At 37.4% G+C, this 24,365-nt stretch overlaps 1 protein-coding gene across 1 annotated transcript in view; it reads left to right on the forward strand.

Moving 5' to 3' along the window:
* The first annotated feature begins 2,007 nt into the window (after positions 1-2,007).
* LOC124643510 overlaps positions 2,008-24,365 on the forward strand; it is a 35,232-nt gene continuing 12,874 nt past the window's right edge. The window contains exons 1-8 of the mRNA XM_047182513.1: positions 2,008-2,174; positions 3,496-3,628; positions 4,068-6,331; positions 6,640-6,954; positions 17,463-17,601; positions 22,607-22,965; positions 23,366-23,740; positions 24,038-24,176. Coding sequence (XP_047038469.1) covers positions 2,060-2,174; positions 3,496-3,628; positions 4,068-6,331; positions 6,640-6,954; positions 17,463-17,601; positions 22,607-22,965; positions 23,366-23,740; positions 24,038-24,176 — 3,839 coding nt within the window. The 5' untranslated portion in view covers positions 2,008-2,059. The remainder of the gene's footprint in view (positions 2,175-3,495; positions 3,629-4,067; positions 6,332-6,639; positions 6,955-17,462; positions 17,602-22,606; positions 22,966-23,365; positions 23,741-24,037; positions 24,177-24,365) is intronic.

Raw genomic sequence — 24,365 nt, forward strand, 5'->3', positions numbered from 1 at the left:
CACTGCTACTCAGCTGCATCTGGTTAGACTGGAAGCCGACCTGAACATTATTGGGAAAAGGCTTGGAAGATGATGATGTACTCGGGAAAAGAGTAGCTTTCCAACAGTGAAAAAAAGTTACGAATCAATTCAGTAGTTACAGAGTCTGGGGGACAAACACACAAAAAATTGTTTATTAGTTTGGATTAGTAGGTTTGTAGAATCACACAATAAATATTAAACAAACGGAAACATTAGTCACATTAGTTAATGGTTCATATTTATTTATGTTAATTGCCATTAAGTCGTAAGTTGTAAAATAAATAAACTATAGAAGATACGGACGTCCTGTGTACACATAACATAAAAAAAAATATATCCATCCATATCCAATAGTGTGATGATATTGATAACATACATTTTATTTAAAAAGTATTTTTTAAATACTGTAGTTAGTTTTTTTCCCCACTTTATTAGTATAAAGCTGTATGTACAATGTACGTACCTATCAGAATAGTTTTAGATGGGTGTAGTAAAGAACTGTAGATTTCATTCATATCATCATCATCCTCCTGCCCTTATCCCAATTTTATTTGGGGTCGGCGCAGCATGTTTTTTCCTTCCATACTTTCCTATCTGCCGTCATCTCACAAGTAACATTCTTTCTTACCATATCTACTTTCACATAATCCATCCATCGTTTCTTTGGTCTTCCTCTTCCACTATATCCGTCCACATTCATACTCATCATCTTCCTCACAACATGACTCTCATTCCTCCGCATCACATGCCCATACCATGACAGCCGGTTTCCACGCAGTTTTTCTGATCCCGGCGCTACTTTCAAACTTCCTCTTATATACTCATTCCTCACTCTATCCATTCGCGTAGCACCACACATTCCTCTTAACATTCTCATCTCTGCCGCATGCAATTGTCTTTCATTCGTTGCTTTTGTGGGGCCAGCACTCTGATCCATACAAGACATAATTAATTTTAATTAATTATTAATAATTCATCCTCAGGAAGCGCGGTAAATAGCCGGCTACAAAAGACAGAAGATTGACTTTAACCAGAAATGATTAATAGATTCTTTAATAAAAGTGTATTAATAGTACTTATGCCATGGCGGCCGGAGCGTGAACTAGTGAAGATTTTTTGTAGCAATTAATTCAACTAAGTCATAGTGGTACGTTTGTCTGTTTATACGTAAGATAGAAAGATTTATTAGATTTTAGAAACGTGGACTTGGGGCTGTAAGCTGTATTTATGATTCAAGATTGCCTAGGAACTAAGTAGGTAGGTACCAGCTAATATCAAAAACACATAGGAAGTGGTGAAGGGTGGGCGTTCTGGGGGCGGTCTCTTGTTTTTGTTGTTCAAAAAGTGCTTCTAATTTTCGAATAAATGATTTTGAGTTTGAGTTTATTTGTTACAGGACGCATTTTGGGCTCTGAGATATTTTAGGATCATATTTTTTTTTCTATGTTTACAGCAGACAAACCCGAAGTTCAAAACTAAAGCTTACTAACCACCTACCTGTCCGATTAACAAACTTAAAGGTTCACATGAGATGCCAAGGAAGTGTTTTCTGGCCATCGAACCATGACACAAAGGCACACCCAGGTATTTGCGCCATAATATTTGCAAAACTAAACCTGCGTGGACGTGCGCCTCTTTCGAATTTCGAAAAAAAAGTTGAAACTTTTTACTTAATCTGTGGGAATTTTAGCGGGAGAATTTCAGAATTTGTATTTAGAACTTGTGACTTAGCCGCGAATGTGTTAGCTGTCTCATTTTCTCTTATTGTGTTGTTTTAAGTGTGAAAGAGATAAACATATTTTTGTTATTTCGTCGTCAGTTTTTATGAAAAGTTTTAGAGAGTGCTGATATTTGAAATTGGAATTTCGATTTCCATTGCGCGAACTCTTATTTTTTTTTAATAATTTATTTTTAAAACAATGGATTTTGAACTTTTAAAAACTTTTTTATAATCTACTTTTTTAGTAAAAGGACGATGAAATAAAAGTGAAAAATAATAAAAAAATGGAGGCTACAAATTAAATGCAGTGTTAAAACTATGTTAGTTGGTTTGTTAGTAAAAATGTTGAACATACTAGTCTTGTGCCCTGTGTTACTCGCGGCTGCCGTACAGACGCTCACCATTGATTCACAACTTGGAACTTCTATAGAAGGTAAGGATAATAACTGATATTTATTATTAGTAATGAACTATTAGTATGCTGATAGAAAAAGATTTTCTAGAAAAAAATGGATGATGTGTGCTAAGTTATACCTACTCCAGTTATCAGAATACTTTAGTTTTTATCGACTTTTAGCTTTGTTAATTAAATAATATGTTGTAACTAGCTTCATTATTTTGTCCGCGTCCTTTGGGAACAACTATACGCATGCGGTTAATTAGTCTGAACTTTGTGTCATTATTGCAAGTAAACTTTACAAATAGGTATTTTTGAATGAAACCATGTCATGTAAGACAATGTATTAGGTAAAAGGACTTATCTATTTATTACCATTACAACTATCAACACTTGAATAAACAAGTTACCATAGTACCCATAACTTCCGTTACACTTCAAGACGCATAAACCTACCCAACTTACCTAAATACTGTCAAAATGTCGAAACGACTGTTACTTACGAAAATAATTCCCAAACGTTGCCAAACCGTCCGTTATTGCATGCATACTGACGTAGCAATAAATATTATAATACAATTGAAATTATTACAATTATATTATGTAACAACCGACGTATTAAATAAACCATCTTTGTTTGACATTGTTACGAAAAAGTTGTTATTCAAATTTTACTTACATGGTAAATAAGAGTATATTTAGGTAGGTATATTAAGAAAATGAAAAGTTTATTCGCTTGTTTGTTTCAATCTCAGGAACTAGGTAGGTACCTACTGGATCGTTTTTTTTAAATATTTATACTTACTAAATAGCCCATTTATCGAAGAAGGCTATAACTTTTTATTCGGGGGTGCATGAAGTAATATCCCCAGGAATATTCCTATTACCGTTATTATCTATACTAATATTATAAAGCTGAAGAGTTTGTTTGTTTGTTTGAACGCGCTAATCTCAGGAACTACTGGTCCGATTTGAAAATTTCTTTCAGTGTTAGATAGCCCATTTATCGAGGAAGGCTACTTTTTATCCCGGTACGGGAAGTAGTTCCCACGGGATGCGGGTGAAACCGCTGGCAGAAGCTAGTTATTAATATAAGCTATATTACCGTTTTTCATCAATTTATTCAGTAGTTTTTAGGAAGCACAGCCATATATTTATCTTACTTATATATTTTAAATGCAAAAAAAAATTGCGTTTATAATATTAGTAGGATGTTAATCGCTTGCGCTTGATCATTTGGGCCATATAGGCTTATCGTATGTAGGTACTGAGCTAGTTTTTACATGCTTTTGGACGTATAAAAATTAGTAATTTTCCTTGTTTAGAATTATTGTAGTTAACATTTCCTAATTTTCAGACTGCTTCGAGCGAGTATCGATCGGAGAGCAACTGCCCCCTGACGCCATCTATCGAAACGTGACAGAACTAACAACGAGAGAATGCGAGCAGATCTGCAAACAAGACAAACAATGCCAGAGCTATGATTACGGGTACGTTACATTGAGGATAGATGGCGCTGATTGAATATATGTAGTTGGGTTATTTTGGTGGGAAAAATAGTTGGGATAATAAAATGAAATATTCCCTTTATGATTTTAAACATTACATTTAATTTTCAGCATAATACCTACCTATATATGATGAATAAGATAAAGTCAATAATAATATATAATATCAATAGGTACTTTATATTATTATATCAATTAGATTCAACACCCCTCTTGTCAGATAGCAATTTTATAAAAAACTGTTACTGCTGTAAACAGAGGAACCGTTTTGACTCCATTCATATAAAAAATTGAGTCGTAAAATTCCACCCGAACGCACATAGTTACATACATACATACATTGCAAGTTAAATAAAAGCTTGTAAAATACCTAACAATATGTGTAACAATATCTTACTCTAAATTTTAACTTCTATTCTAGAGTCGGCGCAAAAGGCAACGCAACATGCAACCTCAGCAACAACGATGAAAAATCCCTCAAAGAGAAGAACTTACTCCTTCGCAATCCAGACTACGACTTCTATGTCCGTCGTATACAATGCGAGCAATCCCCCCCTTCTCCCATTCAACCTCAGTTCGATGAACCTTCAGACGGTCCAGGACCAGCTCACAGACCAGTGTTCAGACCAGTAGATGACCCAAAATTACCCTTCACTGATGACTACCTCATTTCTGGAGACCTTGAATCTTATGGAGTAGCTAGACCAGTATATAAGCCCCAATATGATGAAAGACCTGATGACTATTCGAATCCTAAACCTGATTTTGATGCTGGACCCAGTTATGGTGATCATAAGCCTCAAGATATGCCGTGTAAGCCTGAAAAACCAGTGCAAAATGGGTCTTATAATACTAGGCCTGATCCTTACGATGTTCTGCAGTTGCAAGATCCTTACAAACCTAATAATGGGCCAGGGTATCCTGGTAATGATTATGATAGACCAAGGCCTCCTTATGTACCAGAAAAGCCTGAGTACCACTACATCATCAGGCCACATAGGAAGCCCAGACCTCAAAGTGATACAGGTTATAATAAGCCTACTAATGATTACCCAAGACCAGGTTATGGAGACCCAGATCCTGGGTATGGAGCTGGTCCTATAGGTCCAAGACCTTATCCTAATAAAGAACCATACGATCGACCCCGACCTGGATATCAGGGATCACCCGGCTATGGTCAAATTCCGCCATACAATGATAACTCAATACATGTTGAAATAAAGGACCCTCCAAGACCATATAAGCCTCCGAAACCGACTTCGGGTCAAGGTATATATGGGTATGGAACATATTCGAGTCAGAATTCATACTCACAGTCACAAAGTTCCCAATCTCAGTATTATGGATCTGTAGGCGCAGATGTTGACTATGGTACAAGCCCCTATAGACCAGACCCCAGACCTGAACGACCAGGTTACGGAGAACCAGATGATAGTGGTTATGGTGGTAGTTCAAAACCACAGAAACCTAGCTATGGTAACGATAAACCTGGTTATGGAAATGAGAGACCATCTTACGGTAATGATAAACCAAGCTATGGTAATGACAGACCATCTTATGGGAACGACAGACCATCTTATGGAAACGAAAAACCAACCTATGGAAATGATAGGCCATCCTACGGTAATGATAGACCATCATATGGTGCAGAAAAACCGGGTTATGGGAATGATAAGCCGGCTTATGGGAATGACAAACCTTCTTATGGGAATGACAAACCATCTTATGGGAATGACAAACCCGCATATGGAAACGACAGACCATCATATGGGAATGATCGACCATCTTATGGGAATGAGCGACCACCATACATTAATGATAGGCCAGCATATGGGAACGACAAACCATCTTATGGGAATGATAAGCCTGCATATGGTAATGACCGCCCTTCTTATGGGAGTGAAAAACCTGGTTATGGAAACGATAGGCCATCGTACGGTAATGATAAACCTTTACCTTCCTATGGTAGCCAAGTATCATACGGCAGCAACCATGCTTCTTTCAGTCAGAGCGATTACAGTAGCAACCACGCTAGTTACGGAGGTCAGTACTACTTTAACAGACCTTATGGTCAGACAGATAGTGGTTATGGGTTGCAGAAGCCTCAAGATTTCCATAAGCCTTCGTATGGACAACAGGGTGGTTATGGAGGAAATGGAGGTAGTTATGGTAATAATCAAAGTTCTTATGGTGGATATGGGTCGTACGGTCAAGGATCTTATGGGAGCCAAGGATCTTATGGAAGCCAAGGCTATGGAGGTAGTCAAGGAACATATGGGACTGCCTCAGGCGGTTATGGAAGTACCCAAGGTTCTTATGGAGGAACACAAGGCCATGGAGGGTCTACAGCTTCCTATGGGGGATCTCAAGCATCATACGGATCTACACTATCTTCCCAAAGCAGCAGTAGTTCTTATGGGAGTCAAGGTTCTTATGGTGGACAAAGTGATTTTAATGGTGGATCTTATGGAGGAACTTCAGGGTCTTATGGAGGAAGTTCAGGGTCTTACGGATCTAGCCAAGGCTCGTATGGAAGCAGTACAGGATCCTATGGTAGTAGCCAAGGTTCTTATGGGAGTCAGAACGATAATAATAGACCTGCCTATGGAGGAAGACCAACGACTAGTAAGCCTGCATATGGAAAGCCGCAGAAACCGTCATATGGAAGTGAAGATTCTGATATAGGTAAGGAACATTTTCATTTAGCATTTATTTACTTTTTGGTATACATATTCTTTTATGTATGCCATAGACGTCGATCAAAAGGTTGACGGTGATAAATTATTTTTTAACGATATAAGAACATTGCTTGTTTTCCTGTAGGTGTCCAATGAAAATATTCCATTCTATTATAAATATTGATAGTTTAGATTAGACTAACTGTCTTATTACTATTTCTAAGCTGGGTGAAGCCGATTATAAAATAGCATATTCCTGACCTAAACGAAGTGTGAATTTAAAGACTGAAAATTAATTGAACCTATCTCCCCTAGGATACGGCAAACCCCCTATCGACCCAAACCGCCCCGACTACATCAACCCAGACGATCCCGGCTACGACACGGATCCAGACAAACCGATATACGGTAATGACAAACCAACCTACGGTAATGACAAACCAACCAAACCCGGTAATGACCCAAACAGACCAGATATCAAACCAGTGTATGAGTACGAGTTGGAGAAACCTGGAAACGTGCCCAGTTACGTGGTGAAGCCTGGTGGAGAAGTGGTGACTTCCAGACCTATGGCTGTCAGTGAATATGAAGAAGCTTATGGAAGGCATCCGGGGAGGGAGATTTATAAATGTAAGTCTTTTTTTTGGTTTTCACTAGATATTTATTTACGCGTTTTTTGATTGAACAGGAAATACAGGTAGAGTAGCTAAAGTATTTGCTTTGATTGAAATGAAAATATAATTTTATTTTTCTCGGTTTTCGAAAAAGTATTGAATGAAGATTTTTGAATTAGGACTGGTTTCTCAATCCCTAGATATTGTCATCAGGTTTTGTGTGGAAAATTATGTCAGACCGGTATTTTTATTCCTTAGATAGAATAAAGTATGAGGGTGTGGGTTCGATTTCAGGTCAGGCAAGTACTAATGCAACTTTTCTAAGTTTGTATTATGTACTTTCTAAGAATATTTTAGACACCAATGGCTGATAAAAAGGTGAAGGAAAATATCTTGAGGAAACCTGGACTACATAGTCTGAAATCACCAACGCGCATTGAGCAAGCGTGGTGATTAATGCTTAATCCTTCTCCTTGTGAGAGGAGGCCTGTGCTCAGGGGTAGGACGATAAAAAGGCTGTAACAATAAAAAAAAAAAAAAAAAAACAAAAAAGAGGTAGAATAGAAGTTAACTGATTATTGAAAAATCGGTCCTTATAGATTTTCTTTTTCAAATCAGTCCAATAGTTCCAGATTAGCACGTTCAAGGAAACAAACTAACTCTTCAGCTTTATAGTATTGCTAAATAAACACGACTTTAGCAACGGTCATTACACATACTAACAAATAAACAATGCGTAATTAATTTATACTATGTACTTCAAGAATCCGGAAGGTTTTTTTGGCTTGCTGTGTAAATTAGTCAAATTGTTTTTAGAAGTAATTGTTGTGTGTTTAGAGTGAAATACTGTATGTGGGTACTTAGTGATTTGTAATTAATTTCGAAGTACTTAGTTGTGTTTTGCGTGTCACACCCATTCAAATACATATCCTAAAATGCAATCTACTTATACAAAATTTTATCTAAATCAGTACAGCCATTGATGGTTTTCCATATAAACTTTCAATTTTTATTTGGGGTTTTAATAGTACAATATTTGAAAAAAATCGCTCCGTGAAGACGGTTATAGTCTCTTACTTTTTATCCTAGTTCTGCTTTTTAACAGACTTCCCAAAACGGAATTCTCCAGGATTATTGTTTTGTTTTAACGACAAAGGTCTGTCAATAGTGAAAAATATATCACCTATTCTAGAAGCTAGATAGCCTAAAAGTATGTAATAAAGGACTCTACTATCTTTGACTATCTGTTATACAATGTCTAAAATGCCTAAAAACCAAAATGACACGAACCCCATAACCCACAGTTTATCTAACCCGACCATGGGAGCAGTAAGGTCATGAAACTAACCATATTCAGATGTAAATGATATCAAACATGGCGACTGTAGTTAAAACAATAGATCCACCGAGGTTGACTTAACGCCGTTTGGTTATTTTAAAAAGGTCATTATTATGGTAAATGGCCTCTCAATTTTGGTGGTAATATATTTTTGAAATAGAGTAAAGCGTTTTTGGAATATTTCTTGATGCTCTTTTGGTTTGTCCTAGGAGCTCGTAAGCGACTAAATCCCTACTGATATTATATATGCGAAAGTAACTCTGTCTGTCTGTCTGTTTGTCACGCTTTCACGTCTAAACCACTGAACTGATTTTAATAAAATTCGGTACAGAGATAGAGTTGACCTTGAGAAAGAACATAGGATAGTTTTTATCCCGGACTTTTGAAGAGTTCTCTTGGAAACGCGATATAACCGAACTTGACGAGGGCGAAGCCGCGGGCGGAAGCTAGTATTATATAATAGAGGATAGTTGATTATCTATGACGTAATAAGTTCCTCCGTGTTTCGGAAGGCTCGTTAAATTAGTGGTTCCCGGATGTCATTTGAACGTCTTTGGTAGTCGTTACAGGAGTCTGGCAACTAGTCTTGCCCAGAGGTTAGATGGGTCACTGGGTTGAGAAGGTCATATAGTCCGTGGCTTCATGTAAAACATTGGTAATCAGCTGCATCCGGTTAGACTGGGAGCCGATTAAAATGGTTGGGAAAAGACTAGGCAGATGATGAAGCACATTTACGATATTTCTTAATACTCTTTTTCTTTATACGCTTAGCCTTTTACTTATAACAACTTACTGCTTTATTTGACCTCCTCAATCCAGTAACCCGAGCAAGAAACTAAACATTTGAATCTTGAGTCAGCACCTACTGATGTTCCATTTGACATTGACATTAAAAACTATATGACAGCAAAAAGGTAAAAGACCAAAGAGATAATGTTTGAATTCCGTGAACACATAATTATAATTGGGTTCAAACCATATCGCATAGATGTGTAACTGGCGTGATGGCCACGTGAAGGCTGATCGTATTATGTCATTTTTGAGCTTTTTAGTACTTCAAGTGGTACTTCCTAGGATTAAAGTAACTGTGTAGCATCTGCTTCATAAGTTTTAGGTTATAATTCTAGTTCTAAATCTAGTCTTTAAATGAATAATGATTATCATCTGCTTAGCCTTTTCCCAACTATATTGGGACGACTTATCATTTTCTCAAATATGTATATTGTGGTCGGCTTCTAGTCTAACTGAATGCTGTACCAGTGTTTTATATGGAGCGATCGCTTATCTGACCTCCTCAACCCAGCTATCCAGTTGATGCTGACTGGTTGTCAGACTTCTTCTCATAACGAATCCCAATTTAAAGTATCCCAGAAGAACTCTTTATGACAGTGACGTTCACCCATTCGTGAATCGACCTGTGATCGACCGACTCATGCAGGCGTTACGTAGCCACGAAAAGCTGAATAATTAAGCATGAGGGTTAATGTTGTGCTTAAGCTGGACCTTACTTTGTAATTGTATTTTATATATACATACATATATTGCTGCATTTTAAAAGCCCTTGCATCCCAAAACAATCCACAATTTATTAATTGCTCCGCCCATTTCTGAAGGTTATTCCGTTTTATGCCGTATATCATCAGCATGTCTAACCGATTCTGGAGTTTTTACTCAATAATACCGCATAATGGAAGGTCTAAGCAATTTGCTCAGGCCTACCGTTTGCAATTTACTGGTGAGGTGTGGAACAAGTTGTAAACTGATGATTTCTATTTAGTTGAGACTTCATTTAAAAGTACTTCTTTCTCCTCTAGTGACTTCAAAAAGAGACCTTCTAAAAGAGAAGCCGGCAATACCTTCTAATTGTGAATTTTATTTAAATTTATTTTGCCCAAAGGTAATTTAAACATCAGCCCTTTTTACAATTTTATTCAGGTAAGATCTGCGCAGGGAGGTTTAGTTATGTCTTTTTCTTCCATGCTCCTATGCCTAAAGTTATCTTAATTTCAACATGTATTTAAAGCCATATTTTGCTCTGTAATGCAGTGGTTGTTTAAACCAATAACTTTTATCGTAAACTAGGTGTTCCCCGTGGTTTCACCCGCTTTCCACGAGAACTTCTTCCCGTATTCGGATAAAATAGCCTATGTCACTCGGGAATTGTGTAACTTTCCAATAGTGAAATCATTTTTGGGTTCACGATAGGGTACACAAACTCGCTGTTTCTGACATTTTAAACCATAAAACTCAAGAGATAGAGATCTGATATCAAGATTCTTTGAATCATTGTGTACAAAACTTATTGTTAAAGTTATATCATACAGCCTGTGCTGGCCTTCGCCATTGTCTTTTGTTTTTGAAAAATCTATAAAAAATATGAACTCTTCATTTATGATCGGTGGAGCTATTTTCATGGTGCGTTGAAGAATATAACAAAATATAATCTTTGTAGCTTTGGATGGAAACTATAGTTCGGCCATTCAGAGAATGCGTTCCTGACACGTCGCGATTGAACTGACGACGTAACTTTGCAATGGCGTTGCAGTTACGATAAAAATATTTTTGCTGGTTGTTTACCGTTTTAACAATTGAGGAGCATTAAAACAACATTATTATATCAATAATCAATGAATGTAGTTACGTCGTCAGTTCAATCGCGACGTGTCAGGAACGCATTCTCTGAATGGCCGAACTATAACTTCGGGTCTACTAACCAACGTATGGGCAATATTAGTTGATGTTCAGCGTTTGTTTACTTAATATCAGTCATGCCAAAGGTTTTCATGTTACCAATTGTCATTTGCATCCAGTTCGAATGGAATCCGACTCTAACATAGTTGAGAAAGGGTAGTAGTCTATGGGCAGATTATTTTCCCTTACACATCTGCTAAACGATGACCTCTCTCTATAAGATTGATCATTTTGTACGGCAATGGAACCGTAAAGCCTTACTTAATATTATAATGGTAAAAGGAACTCTGTCGCATTTTCACGCCCAAATTATAAACCTACTTAGCTGTAATTTGGTACACAGATAGTCTAAAGCCTGAGACAGGGCATAGGCTACATTTTATCCAGTTGTGGGGAGTAGACCCTTCGAGACACGGGTAAAAACACGGGGAAAACTTAGTATGGATGATGACTTAATGAATGTGTAATTCACAAAAATTAACAAAATGATGTAAGAGTTTGAATAACGTTATCATCCATCTTGTTCTATTGTGTTAGAATCCTTGGCTTTTGACTGCATAATCATAGGAAGAGTCTAAGTTGCAAGGGTAGGAATGTAGGAACTTATGTAGGTGCTTATTATTAGATCTACTAGCTTCTGTCTGTGGTTTCACCCGCTACCAGAGAGAATTACTTCACGTATTCGAAGGAAAACTTGCCTATTTGTTGCCTAATGTATAAGCTACATTATTGTCAAGTTTCATCAAAAACAGTTCAACCGTTTGCGCGTTTGATGAAGTGGCAAACACACAATCACACACTTCCTCCATTATAATATATGTGTATAAATAAATAACTATAGGTACTTCAAAATGTTTTTTCTAGAGTCTAGAGCCTATGTCAAGAAAGTTTGACAACCTGTCTTCCCAAGACTATCAGGTTGCCCGGGTAGGATGAGGAGGTCAGATAGGCAGTCGCTCCTTGTGGAACTCAGCTGCATCTAATTAGACTATAGGCGGACCCCAACATGTTGGAAAAAGGCCAGGCAGGCAATACCATATGGATTTTTTAAACAAAATTAGCGAAACGAGGCTATTATGCCCTCCGAAGAAATTTGCGTGATAAAGTGATAATACTCATACTTTATCATTCACTATATCTTTATTCGCCTAGCCTTTTCCTAGGTCGAAAACAAATCAAGTTAAAAGTGGTTAAATAACAATATTGTACAAAGCAACTGGTATCAAGGATAAATGCTTAAAAACGTAATGCTTAGTCTTATTGTTTCAGAGAAGAAAAAAATTGACGCGTCAAGTAGATTTTTTTGAATTGCTTTTGGTGTTCCGTATGTTTTTCTTTCTTGTTGCAGAATATGAGCATTATTTTACGGAATTACTTAATTCTTCTTCTTTCGTGTCAATGGCATGTCTTACTTACAGTGACACTACACTTTGTCAGCCCAATATACCGCCACAGCGAGAGCACGGTCGGACGCGCTCATTAGGTCCTCCCGCGAGCAAGTTTCAGGGCACAGTGGGCATTCGGTGAGGTGGGACATGGTCTGCACAGCAGCCCCGCAAAAAATAGTCAAATATCGTAAAAAAAACGCGTTTTTGGTACATTAGGAGGGGTATATCTATAAATCCCTACGTGCTAGTGCAACTTTATGTTCTGGACTTCGATTACGTATCAAATATTCTACAAGAAAATGTATATTTCACCTTTGCACCAAAAAAAAAAAATAATAATTTGTTGACCCAGTGTAATGATTGAAATGTTTTTTGCGTAAATCTGGCCGAATAAAATCTAGACAGAAATTTTGTAATATTTCTTAGGTAATATATTTTTTTTTGTGTCAATCTTTTATACCAAAATAAATCTGCACGCTTTTCATAAACTATCGAATTTAGAAAATCTTCAATATTGCTTGTGGAACCCTAATAAATAAATTACTTTTAAAACGTCCGTACATTAGTATAGACAGTGGACGGATACACACAATTTGTAGAATTATACGGAAGACTATAGTTTCGAGTAGTGAGAATTTTTTGTGAATTCTTCATCTCAAAGGTGTATCGCGTTCTTAGATCGTGCTTTATTTGGGGATTGTCTATAATGTCTGTAGCAAACTATTGTTTATGGTCAATAGTTTGCTTTTTGGGATGGCACGTTAAACTGCTGCCGTTATCTCCCGGCTGTCATTTAACATCCTTGGCAGTCGTTACGGGTAGTCAGAAGCCAAGTAAGTCTGACACTAGTCTAACCAAGGGGTATTGGTTTGCCCGGGTCACTGGGTTGAGGGGGTCAGATAGGGCAGTCGCTCCTTGTAAAGCACTGGTACTCAGCTACATTCAGTTAGACTGGAAACCGACCCCAACGTAGTTGGGAAAAATGAGGATGAGTTTGCTTTTTGAGTTGAAGCAAGGCCTATCGCGACTGCTGAAAACTTTATTCCACGATCCATGCCCTAGTAAAGTACCTACCTACTTATAAAGGATATTTCGCGTCGGTGCAAAATTGCATATTCAAAAATCCCAAATCCAAAATAACTTTAAGTAAGTAATTAAGTATCTAATCAATGTTACCGAGAAATATGGTTCACCCAATCATTGTAAAAATATGACTAATAAAAAATAGTTTTTATTCATATGGTTCGTCAGTAAAACCTACTCAAAATGAGGAAAAGGCTAGTCAAATAACAAAAAACTACATAACCTTCTAACAAACCCAAAAAAGCGACAATTCACCTGCATTAATTTCAGAAACCATTAAAACACCATGATATTATGTTAAATATTCACATGGGGGCACACAATGGTAGGATATATTAGGCTTTTTGCCTCAAATAATCCTTTTTTAGAGACAATAGGCCGGCTGCCAAACTTATCGGATGTAATCAACACTGCGATGGAAATGTATGGATAAGGCGGGCGAAAAAATATTCAGAGGCTTATTGCTGCAGGATTTTATTAATGCCACCGACATGCAAGTTAGTGTTTTCGTTGCATATAATTCAAGAGCAGCTATGATATAATGCAACGTAAAATAATAGTGTAACAATATTTTGCTGGTCAGGTTCAATCAAACTGTCTATGAGAGACATACATAGATGTAGATGTCATTTTGGCATGACAGTGAAAAAATCTATTATTAAAGTAATGTGGTATGTTTTTATTCGTAGAATACAATATATAGGATAATCCAAACACGCAATTATGATTTTGTTTGTTTCTTACATACCTAGTGCTCGCTGTATTGAGCTTTGTAGTAGGTAATAGAATTTCTTCTTAAAGACCCTGTAGAAGTTTAAACATTTTGACAACTTTCATTCACTACACAATATGCTGTTCAATAACAAACTGAATAAAAAGCATCCTATTGTTTAATCAAAGGTCTTATCCATACAATTCATTCGTCAATTTTCCATTCACATATAAGCTTATAGCGAACAATGCCTCTGTTCAGTTGCACTATGTTACGCGGCTCGATCTCATTGACCCATAAACAAACATACATTCATATATAACAAAAACGAAACAATTCAAAACAATTTATTCAATTAATAATGACATAAAAAGTGTTTATTCAGTTAATAAAGCAAATAAAATGACAATAAAAACAACATTCTAATTTCAAAATTGTGTGTCTGTTAATTCAAAATTCGAACGGCATCGAACTTGTTTTTAATTGAATAAATTAAAATTATTGTTTTCAATAAATAAAAGCGATGAATTATTTGAATAAAAGTGAAGTGTATAAAGGTACATTTATTGGATTTATTGGATAATGCAAATGAAACAGTGCTGTGAAAATGAATTTGTGGACTACAATATTTTTGTTTTGTCATTTTGTTTGTGTTGTGATTGGATCCCGGGTTATATTAGTGGAGAATGCACCAAGTATGTTAACTTTGTCATTTATTTCTTAAAATAAGATAGTTTATGTAGCCAACGGAGGTTAAGAGTAGTTATATTTTAATACAGCTTTTAAGTACTGATGGAATTTGAAATAGAATAAATTCACTGTCTGTTCACTGTAAATGAACTGTCTTCAAGTCTAACATCGATTTTGTAGGGGTAACTCACACACAGCATCGCTTATCCCCGCGGCATGAAGTGAAGCAGATTCATATATTCTACGGCATCTATGAAATCTGTTTTTTTTTTTGTCCTCGAAAGTCAATTGCGACTACTTGCAGTTTTTACACACCTGAGGGTGGCTATGAAGGGGTTATATGAAAACCGCTACGGAATCTGTTTACCCCCTCTGCGCCTATGCATGTCGTGGGTGAATCATCTAACAATCACTTCTGCAACTGACAAGTCGGAGTGCAATACAAAAAAAAAAAATATGTTTTTGTACTCAAGGCATCTGGTGTTTGTATAGTATAATCCCATACCTCCCGTTTAACCAGAGGTCCAGCGGCGACGCTGAATCGGATTCACACTTAGGGGTATATGAGGAGCTCAGGAGTTATTGCATTTGAAATTGTAGTATTTTAGTTTTGAAAAGTCCCTTCATTGAGAAAGGCTATAGAGAACTTTTTATCAGGGTGCGTGAAGTAGGCAGCTTCCACGGGACATGAGCGAAACCGTGGTTGGAACTTCTGTACCTTAATATGACACTAGAAGCTAATCTCTGTCTTATCTAGTCTATGTTCATGACTAATAAACATTGTCGTGTCTACGATATGCATGGATAACCCCATAACCATGTCGTGACTCGGTCTAAGATATTTCAGGTTTTTTTACAGTCATTTTAATAGTTTGACCGCTTGTATGTGTCAAAGACTGACTAGGTAAATATTTTATGATCTGTGTGATATAAAAGGTAAGCGTCCACAGGCACGCATCGCAAGTATCGGACGCATCGCACGTAACGGATTTTACCTTGCCTTGTATAAGAATTCATACAACGACGTCCACTGATCCACATCGTATGGACGACTCAGATACATAGCTATGCTATAATGCGATACGTCCGATACGTGCGATGCGGGCCTGTGGACGCTTACCTTTTGATCGTAAGTACATACAAATTAAACATTTTGGCAGTTCAGTACATCGCCAGTCTTTTTATTGTTCCACATCAGGGCTGCAGCCTTTTCAGCGTCAACGTCGATTAGCGATTTCAGACTTTAAAGTTCTATCCTCAAGGCATTCATTCATCTCTAGACTGTAATTGGTGTCCAAGTTGCACTTGGAAAGTAAATACAATATATGACTTAGACTTGAGAGACCACAACCACTTATTCGCTTCACTCGCTTCCCTAAAAAGTGGCCCATATCGTATTCTGGTATATAAACTATATTACTGCTAAGTCTCATCAAAATCCTTTCAGATGTTTTTGCGTGAAAGAGAAACAAACATCCATCGATACGCACTTGGTATACAGTGTATAAAGAATAGATACTCTTTCTCTTCCTTCTAAAGAATTCCTTCTGAAATTAGCCATATATGTTTCAGTGACTCCACAGCTACAAAAAAGTTTGCCAATTAATGATGATACGGTCTTTCAGTAGGTCATATTTATTTTTATAATTCTGACTAACGGATTTACTTGAAGGTTACAAGGTTACTAATGCATATAGTTTTTGCGAGTCCGCTTCTTAGGATTTATTGGTCTATATGTAATTAAGTTTAAGTTATGTCTTGTTTGGGTAGGTGCTTAGATATATGACGTCAGTGTTGGCAAAATCTTATTGTTTCGTTTGTATGTAAAAAAATCCTTCAAAATACGTGTTTGGTGTATCCAACACGCACATACTTAGGTACTTGTGGTACCTGGATAAAATGTAGCCTTTTTTATTTCTCATACTCTAGCTAGACTATCAGTGGGCAGATAAGATAAAAGGCGACAGCTACTTTCGCATTCATAAAATTTGTGAGGTTGTACAAAACATTTGACAACGATTGTCCACTACTATATTACCCAATTATTTTTACCCAACAACATTTTTCAATTTCAATTTAACGTTTGCCATTTTTATCATATACTAAGATTCTTTTGTAACAGCGCTTCCAAACTACCAAATCCGCCTGGTTTTTCTGCGCGACAGCAAACAATTGACAATAGAAAGAATGATGACGCTTAAAGGTGCTTACATAAAGAAACAGGTTTCCGGTACAGACAAATCTGTACAGATCAGTACCCATAAGTACAGTGTTTACTCGTATAAAGAAACAGGTGAATCTGTTTTTAAAGACAATCAAAATTAAACCCGTATGGTACGGTCCAGGTAGTCGGCACCGATAAGTTACAACCTGTTTCTTTATAAGTGAGTGAATAGGATTATATTTAAATATTATACCTGCCCTGATCGGTACCTACCCGTACAGATTTGTCTGTACCGGAAACCTGTTTGTTTATGTAAGCACCCTTAAACCACAAGACAGATTTTTGTCGCGCGGAATGTGTCGCGGTTAAACGCTCGATTTTGAACTGAAAACACCGCGAGTATGCAAGACTGTTGCACTCTCTAGGACCCATCTAACATTCCCCATCTTTCCCCCAGCCTGCTTCCGCCGAGTCCTGGCCGGGAAGCGAGCTCTCAGGAGTCACGTCAGGAAGGTGGTTCCATGCGAGAGGCTGGAGGACTGCAGAAGAGAATGTGCTACCGAGAAGAGGTTCCCTTGCGAAAGCTTTAATTATAGGTGAGTTTGACAGAATTTATAAACGGTTAGACCTAAGTTTACCAGAAAAATATATATTAGTTTTTAAAAAAGAGCTGTTTGCTAAGGATTTTTACGTCCAATTTTCAAAGTAAACAGTTGTTCTAAGAAATACGTTTATGTTGTCGCTGAACTCGCTGTCTTAACGTTTGCTTTCACAAGCTAATGTGAAGATAGAATAGTTAAGTGAAGATAGTTTCTTGTGTTTAATTTTTCACTTATTCATACAAAACAACATGCACAAGATTTTTTTTTTCGAAACCTATTTTTTTGGTAAATGCAGAGTATTTTTAACCCTGGTGGGGGGACATTGATCTCTCCTAGACATATGCCTAATCTTATAGCCATGATGCTACAAGCTATTTACTGAACTTATTTAAATGAAACCTTCACAAATGTAGAGCCTAAGCTTCCTTCCGCGAGCTTCAAGTACCCCTTTCCTCCGCGCACGTCAAGTGAGTACCTAGTTCCTCTAAGGCCGCTGCCTCGAATTTTGCGGGCAGCGGGGCGGCAGCGGCGGCGGCGCGGGAGCGGCAGGATCTTACGCGTATAATCAAATGGACCGGCCCTCGAATACAGCGGCGCGGGAGCGGGCAACGAGCGGTGAGGTCCATTCAAAACGGTGACCGAACGCGCCGCCGCCGCTGCCGCCCCGCTGCCCGCAAAATTCGAGGCAGCGGCCTAAAGGCTCTAAACACATGTGGAACCGCTTAAACATCCAGTTTAACCCTACAAAAACAAACGCACAAACATTGTCAAACCTACAACTGAAATGTTGTAACAATTAACGTATTATTAAGGTCAGCCAAGATCAGGAAACGCAACAATAGTGCGAACACTCCGTGTGAATGCTTAGTGAGATATTTGACTTGATTTCTGTAGTTATCTGCCATCTGTGCTCGCTTGTTTTGAATATTATTTGAATAGTTTGAACTTGGTTTGTACTGCTTAAACTTTAACGTATGCAATAAGCCTTTAGAGTACCGCAGACGGTTAAACATACAGTTGGCGCGATGGTTGGTAAACACTTTTTTTCCAATGAATGTTTACAGTCGATCTAATACCGATTGAATTCCTGATCTATGTAATGTTCGTACTACCATTCTTTTTCGGCGGGTACTCTTATGGCCTAAGACTACCTACGGACACCATAAAAGTCGGTTTTTCTCAAAACACCTGTTTATTTTTAAAATTGAGCGTGAAAATCGTTGGTAGAGTTGTTAAGAGAAACTGTCGTTTATGTTGTTGTTCCACTTATCTAGGGGCCTAGGTTGAAAACTTACTAGTAATCACAAAGAACTATTGAAACGTCTTACAAAAATATATATAAAAATAGTACATGTATCCGCGGTATACTATATATACCACTTCCGGCAATTGGGGGAAAAAGTAGCCCATGTCCTTTTCTACTTCAGTGGTTTTGGCGTGAAAACCTGACAGACAGTTGGAGCTATTTTCCCATTTATAATACTAGTAAGGTCAAGACTCCTAAAATTTTGAATCCATCATAATCTTCAAGTCTTCAGTAGCATGTACAGAACAATTTTATCTCTACATCTGCATGAGTCGTGCCTATGTACTATTTAGAGGCCCTTCTCTGCACGCTTTGTAAACATCTAGGGTACAGGGTTGGCTCTTATGTATTTTGATTATAAGAGCAATAATTTGCAAAAAAGTCGTAAATAATATATGCCACTTGAGTTTTCCCACGGTTGTACCCTCGTTCTGTGGAAACTTCTTCCCGTACCCAAATAAAATATAGCCTATGTCACCCGGCGCGACGCGGCGGCGGTGTAGCTACCCAACAGTGGGAAAAATTGCAAATTATTTCAGCACTTTCAGAAGGCACTTTGGGTCAAAAATTCCTCTTCCTGATATTATTAGGCCTGTTTTCAACGACAACACAAACGTCAGTTTTTCGTAACACAACTATTTACTTTGAAAATTGAACATGGAAATTCATATTAAACAGTTGTTTTAAGAAAACTGATGTTTGTGTTATCGGTGAACTTTTGTACCTCAGTTTATTAATAAGTAAACATTTTCAGATGTACAACAGTGCTTGTAAAATGTGACTTACTTGCAGTTCTTGACTATATAAGATACCTATATCTGATCACTCTTAGGTCAACCCCACGGGAAACTGCTACTAACTTCAGTGACTCGTCTCCTAGCATCATCATCATCATCCTCCGAGCCTTTTTCCTCCGGCTTCCAGTCTAACCGGATTCAGCTGAGTACCAGTGCTTTACAAGAAGCGACTGCCTATCTGACCTCCTCAACCCAGTTACCCGGGCAACCCATACCCCTTGTTAGACTGGTGTCATACTTACTGGCTTCTGACTACCCTTCTGTCTCCTAGCATAGCATAGTATATATCCATATATGTAACCACGGTTAACTAGCAAGTAATCCATGACGTTTAACCTCGGCGTTTATCAGATGCATCTGCATTGTTCAGCATTACAGGGTTAATGTTATATCTACTGTTTTGTATAACGTCTAGTTATTTTAGAGTTGAACTGTGAGGATTATTTGTGGCTAGCTTCCGCAAATGACAGTATTTTCCGAACACAGAAAAACAGGGAAATGTACCTAGTTTATAATGACCTCCCTCAAGGGGTTTTATGTGAAGTCAATGTGTAGGTACGGGGCACAAAATAATAAAGAATCTTACCTTAAATGTCTGCTCTATACCTCTAGTAGCGGAGAAATTTCATTGGTTATCCGGGCCTTATTATTTTGAGAAAATAGAGTATAAGGTACAATGGGGTTGACGTATCCGTGTGGATAAAAACCCCTAATTATATAGAATGAAAAAAAATCTAGGCCTTATTACCTAAACATAATTTGCTTTCCTTCAATCGTCATCTACTCTCTTCTATAACCTGTGTCCGTCAGCGGCTTCACCCGCTCCCTCAGGGAACTACTTCCCCCAGCTGGATAAAAAGTAGCCTGTATTCTGATTATATTACTGCCAAGTTTCATCAAAATCCATACAAACTTATTAGCACGATCAATCATCCCCCAAGGTCTCTCATCTTCTCCACCACTACTAATATCTCCTGCACCATAAAGTCATGATGTAACAGCAATATAGTTTTCGTCATAGCCAGTTGGTCTTGTGAGCTCATTCACACAATGGCTGCCAGTAGTATGAACAACCTTGGTTGTGCCCCAATTATGTCACTTTACACAAAACTGCAACTATTAGGCGAATTCCATCATCTTTTATGCAAATGTGTTTTTATATGGGTTTAGAGATATGATCTATTTTATGATACTGACTGTTTCCCGCGGTTCCATGTTCAGAGTAGCACTTGGTTTCACCTTCTTCCCGTAGTCGGGTAAAATATAGTCTATTTAATATAGGAGCTAATGATAACAGAAAAGTAAAAATTTTGGACATAAAATTTCTTATTATTCTTCTTATTCTTACTTGGGTATAGTTTAGCTTACAGAAGTGAAATAAATTTTCAAATCGGTTGGGTATTTTGGAGCCCTTGGGATAATTTCGTCCTTATTATATATTAGTATAGATCGAAACATCCTATTTTTCATATACCATATATGAAGAGTCTGATGTTTCGATATTTCTGGCCATATATATTATTCTGCTATCATCAAAATTGGCTCAAAAGTTGTTCAAAAAAGTTGTTGTTTTGGTTATGTTTTGTTATTTTCTATTCCCTTTTTTATTTTTATTCTTGATTGTACATAATAATTTAATTTGTAAATATAGTATTAGAAGTAGAATAGTAAGTTTGTATATAAATGTAACAATACAGAAATAGTTTAAAATAATTCAAAATAGTGAAACAAACTCACAATTTATAGCGCCAAATAACTCACGCAAAATCTGACGCAAAACAGAAAGAAATGATTTATTCGTGTTTTACTGTTGTGAAGTAAATATCAGCTAATTTTGGACAAGCAAAGCTAATTGACAATACCTGTATGAACAAATGCACAAGGAGTGAAATGGCTTACTTCAGAATTGCAATTGTACATTTATAATTTTACTTAAGATCTCATTTTAAGAAGGTGAAAATCAAATTAAAGTTTTCAATTACGTAGCTCGTTATCATAAACTTATGACAGGCGGGAAATCTGAGCTAAGTAGGTCATTATCATCAAGCTGACCCACTTTTACTTACTTAGTGAAAACTGTAATTACTAATATCCACAGTAGGAAAATGTGGTGTCACTTTTAAGATTGAATCTGTTTACTGCTGTTAAGATTTTAATCAGATGGCATTAAGAATCTTTATTTGCAGAGACACGGTATAAGGTATAGCTGTTAATTTGCGTCTTCAATCGGGAGAAATCCTTACTAATATTATAATGCGAAAGTAATTCTGTCTATCTGTCACGCTTTGATGCCAAAACTGCTGAACCAATTTAAATGGTACCCAGATACTCTAAACACTGAGAAAGGACATAGGCTACCTACTACTACTACTATCCGTAATGGGAGGCAGTCCCTCAGAACTCAGGTGAAACCGCGGGGAACAAGTTCTTTTCATAAATGTATTTTTATGTCAGTATAGGGCTGCCATCTCGAATTTTGCCGAACCCGGACAAAAATTAAAAAAAACCCGGACATTTGGCGTAAATCGCATTTTCCGAACGAGTACGATTTTTTTTAAAGAAAATTATACCTAATTTGTAATCCATTTACTATTAACATACTAAATCAATGAGGTGCTTCCTTACATGAAAAGTGTCCGGGTTTTCCCCGGACACTTCTTGAAACCCCGCCCGGACGGCCCCCGGACGGCCTACAAACGAGGACAAATCCGGGGAAACCCGGACGGATGGCAGCCCTATGTCAGTATAATATGTAGCCATTTTGTATGTTTGTATTATATACATTTGAACTATGTATATATTTGTATATCCTATATATCTAACCTCCGACTGACTCTCACCTTTAAATAAGCCAAACAAATATATCACATAGTAAAATCCATTTTAATCTCCACAGATTAGACCGCACATTCCGTGGCAAAGGTCTCTGCGAGTTAATGACAAAACCAATAGAAGCCTTCGACCTTCGACGGGACTTCGTTGAAGACAAAGATTTCGATTTTTTCGAGCTGGACCGAAATAGCTTGGAACCCAACTGCCCAGACACGTTGAGAGGACCAGGGGTCTTACATTCTGGTTTTTTATCCTCAAAACCGAATAGGATACCTGATGGGGATGGTGCTTCAAGTGGGTGGAGGGATAGGTATGATTCCTTTGATGGGAGACATAGGGATCGGTTTGATGGAGACAGAAGAGGGACTTATGGGAATAGAAGATATGAGGACAGGTTTTTCGTGCCTTATAGGATTAATCAGGGTGAGTGTTTGGTATTTTTACTCTATGCATCTCTCAGACGGTGTGTTTAAAAAATCCTCAAAATGACACTTGTTGTTATTATACTTATAGCTTGTCTAGAGAATTTTGATAGCTTTATAGCACCCTAAGAAGCACACAATTATCATAATACTAAATACCTATCTGACAGTAGAAACTCCGGAATTACTGCAGTTGTCTTTGCAAACCCATGAATATTTCGCAGATGTTACAGCCACATACTCTTGACTACTTTGAACTACTACTACTTTGAATTCTTGATGAACCATCAATCAAACAAATCATTTTGAATCTTCTTTTAGATTCCTTTTTGATTGGAACTGCTCCCAATAACTTCAAAAGAAATAGCTCAAACACATTCTCACCAATACCTCATCCACAGGCTTAGCTCGCAGCAATGAAGACCAAGACCATTGGGGCAAATACGGCGGTGAATATGGAGGATACGAGAGTTATTACAAAGACAGAAATGATTACCACAAATCCATCAGCCATTGGCAAATATCCAGTGATGTGGAACCCCCAACTTATGGCGTCAAGCCTCATGGAAACACCAAGTTTGATTACCATAGCTTGGGCAAAAATGGGGGCGGTTGGATTGGGAATAGATATGGTTATGGGGCTTGGAAAAGGGGGAGATGGAATAGTGGGGGAACAGCTAATGGACTAGATTTTGAGGATACAAGTTTTTTTAAGGGTAAATCTCACCATGATATTACACCAGGTATTGATCGGAGTGATGATGGAAGGACTAAAGGTATGTGGAATCTTTGTTTTAAATGACTTGTTTTGCTTTGAATATTGAAGTGCACTCTCCTTCTATCTCAGTTTTTGGATTATTTGCCTCCTCATAAAGGTTCACATTCTAAGGTCTAAAGCATAACTTTCTTCATTCTAAAGAGATTCTATATATTTTTGTATGATAGACGACAGTAACTCTCATTTTTCAAGATCACATAGTTCAATTGTTCAATGAATTTGTGCCTCGAAATGAGCGAATATTATTTTCAACTCCATCCTCAAACCAATAAGATTTACTTTCCTCTGTTCCCAGACTGCTCCTCTCGCCGTCGACCAGGCATGTCTCTAGGTACCGGAGCCATCAGAAGAGCATTAATATCTCGCAATGTGGTGGAATGTGAAGCTGCCTGCTTCAGCGAGAGGGAGTTCAAGTGTGTTTCTTATAGTTATCGGTAAGATATTCTTGCTAATATTATGAATGCAACAGTAACTCTCTCTTTCCGACTTTCACTACAATAAGACTTAATATAATATTTGGTATTAATCAGCTGCGGGAAGTTGCTTCTTAGCCACACGGGTGTATTTGTGGGGAACAGCTAGTACCTAGGTATAACGAGGATTGAGAAGCTATTTATGAAGAA

Source organism: Helicoverpa zea, chromosome 27 (genome assembly GCF_022581195.2).
Source record: "Helicoverpa zea isolate HzStark_Cry1AcR chromosome 27, ilHelZeax1.1, whole genome shotgun sequence".
Classification (NCBI taxonomy): Eukaryota; Metazoa; Arthropoda; class Insecta; order Lepidoptera; family Noctuidae; genus Helicoverpa; species Helicoverpa zea.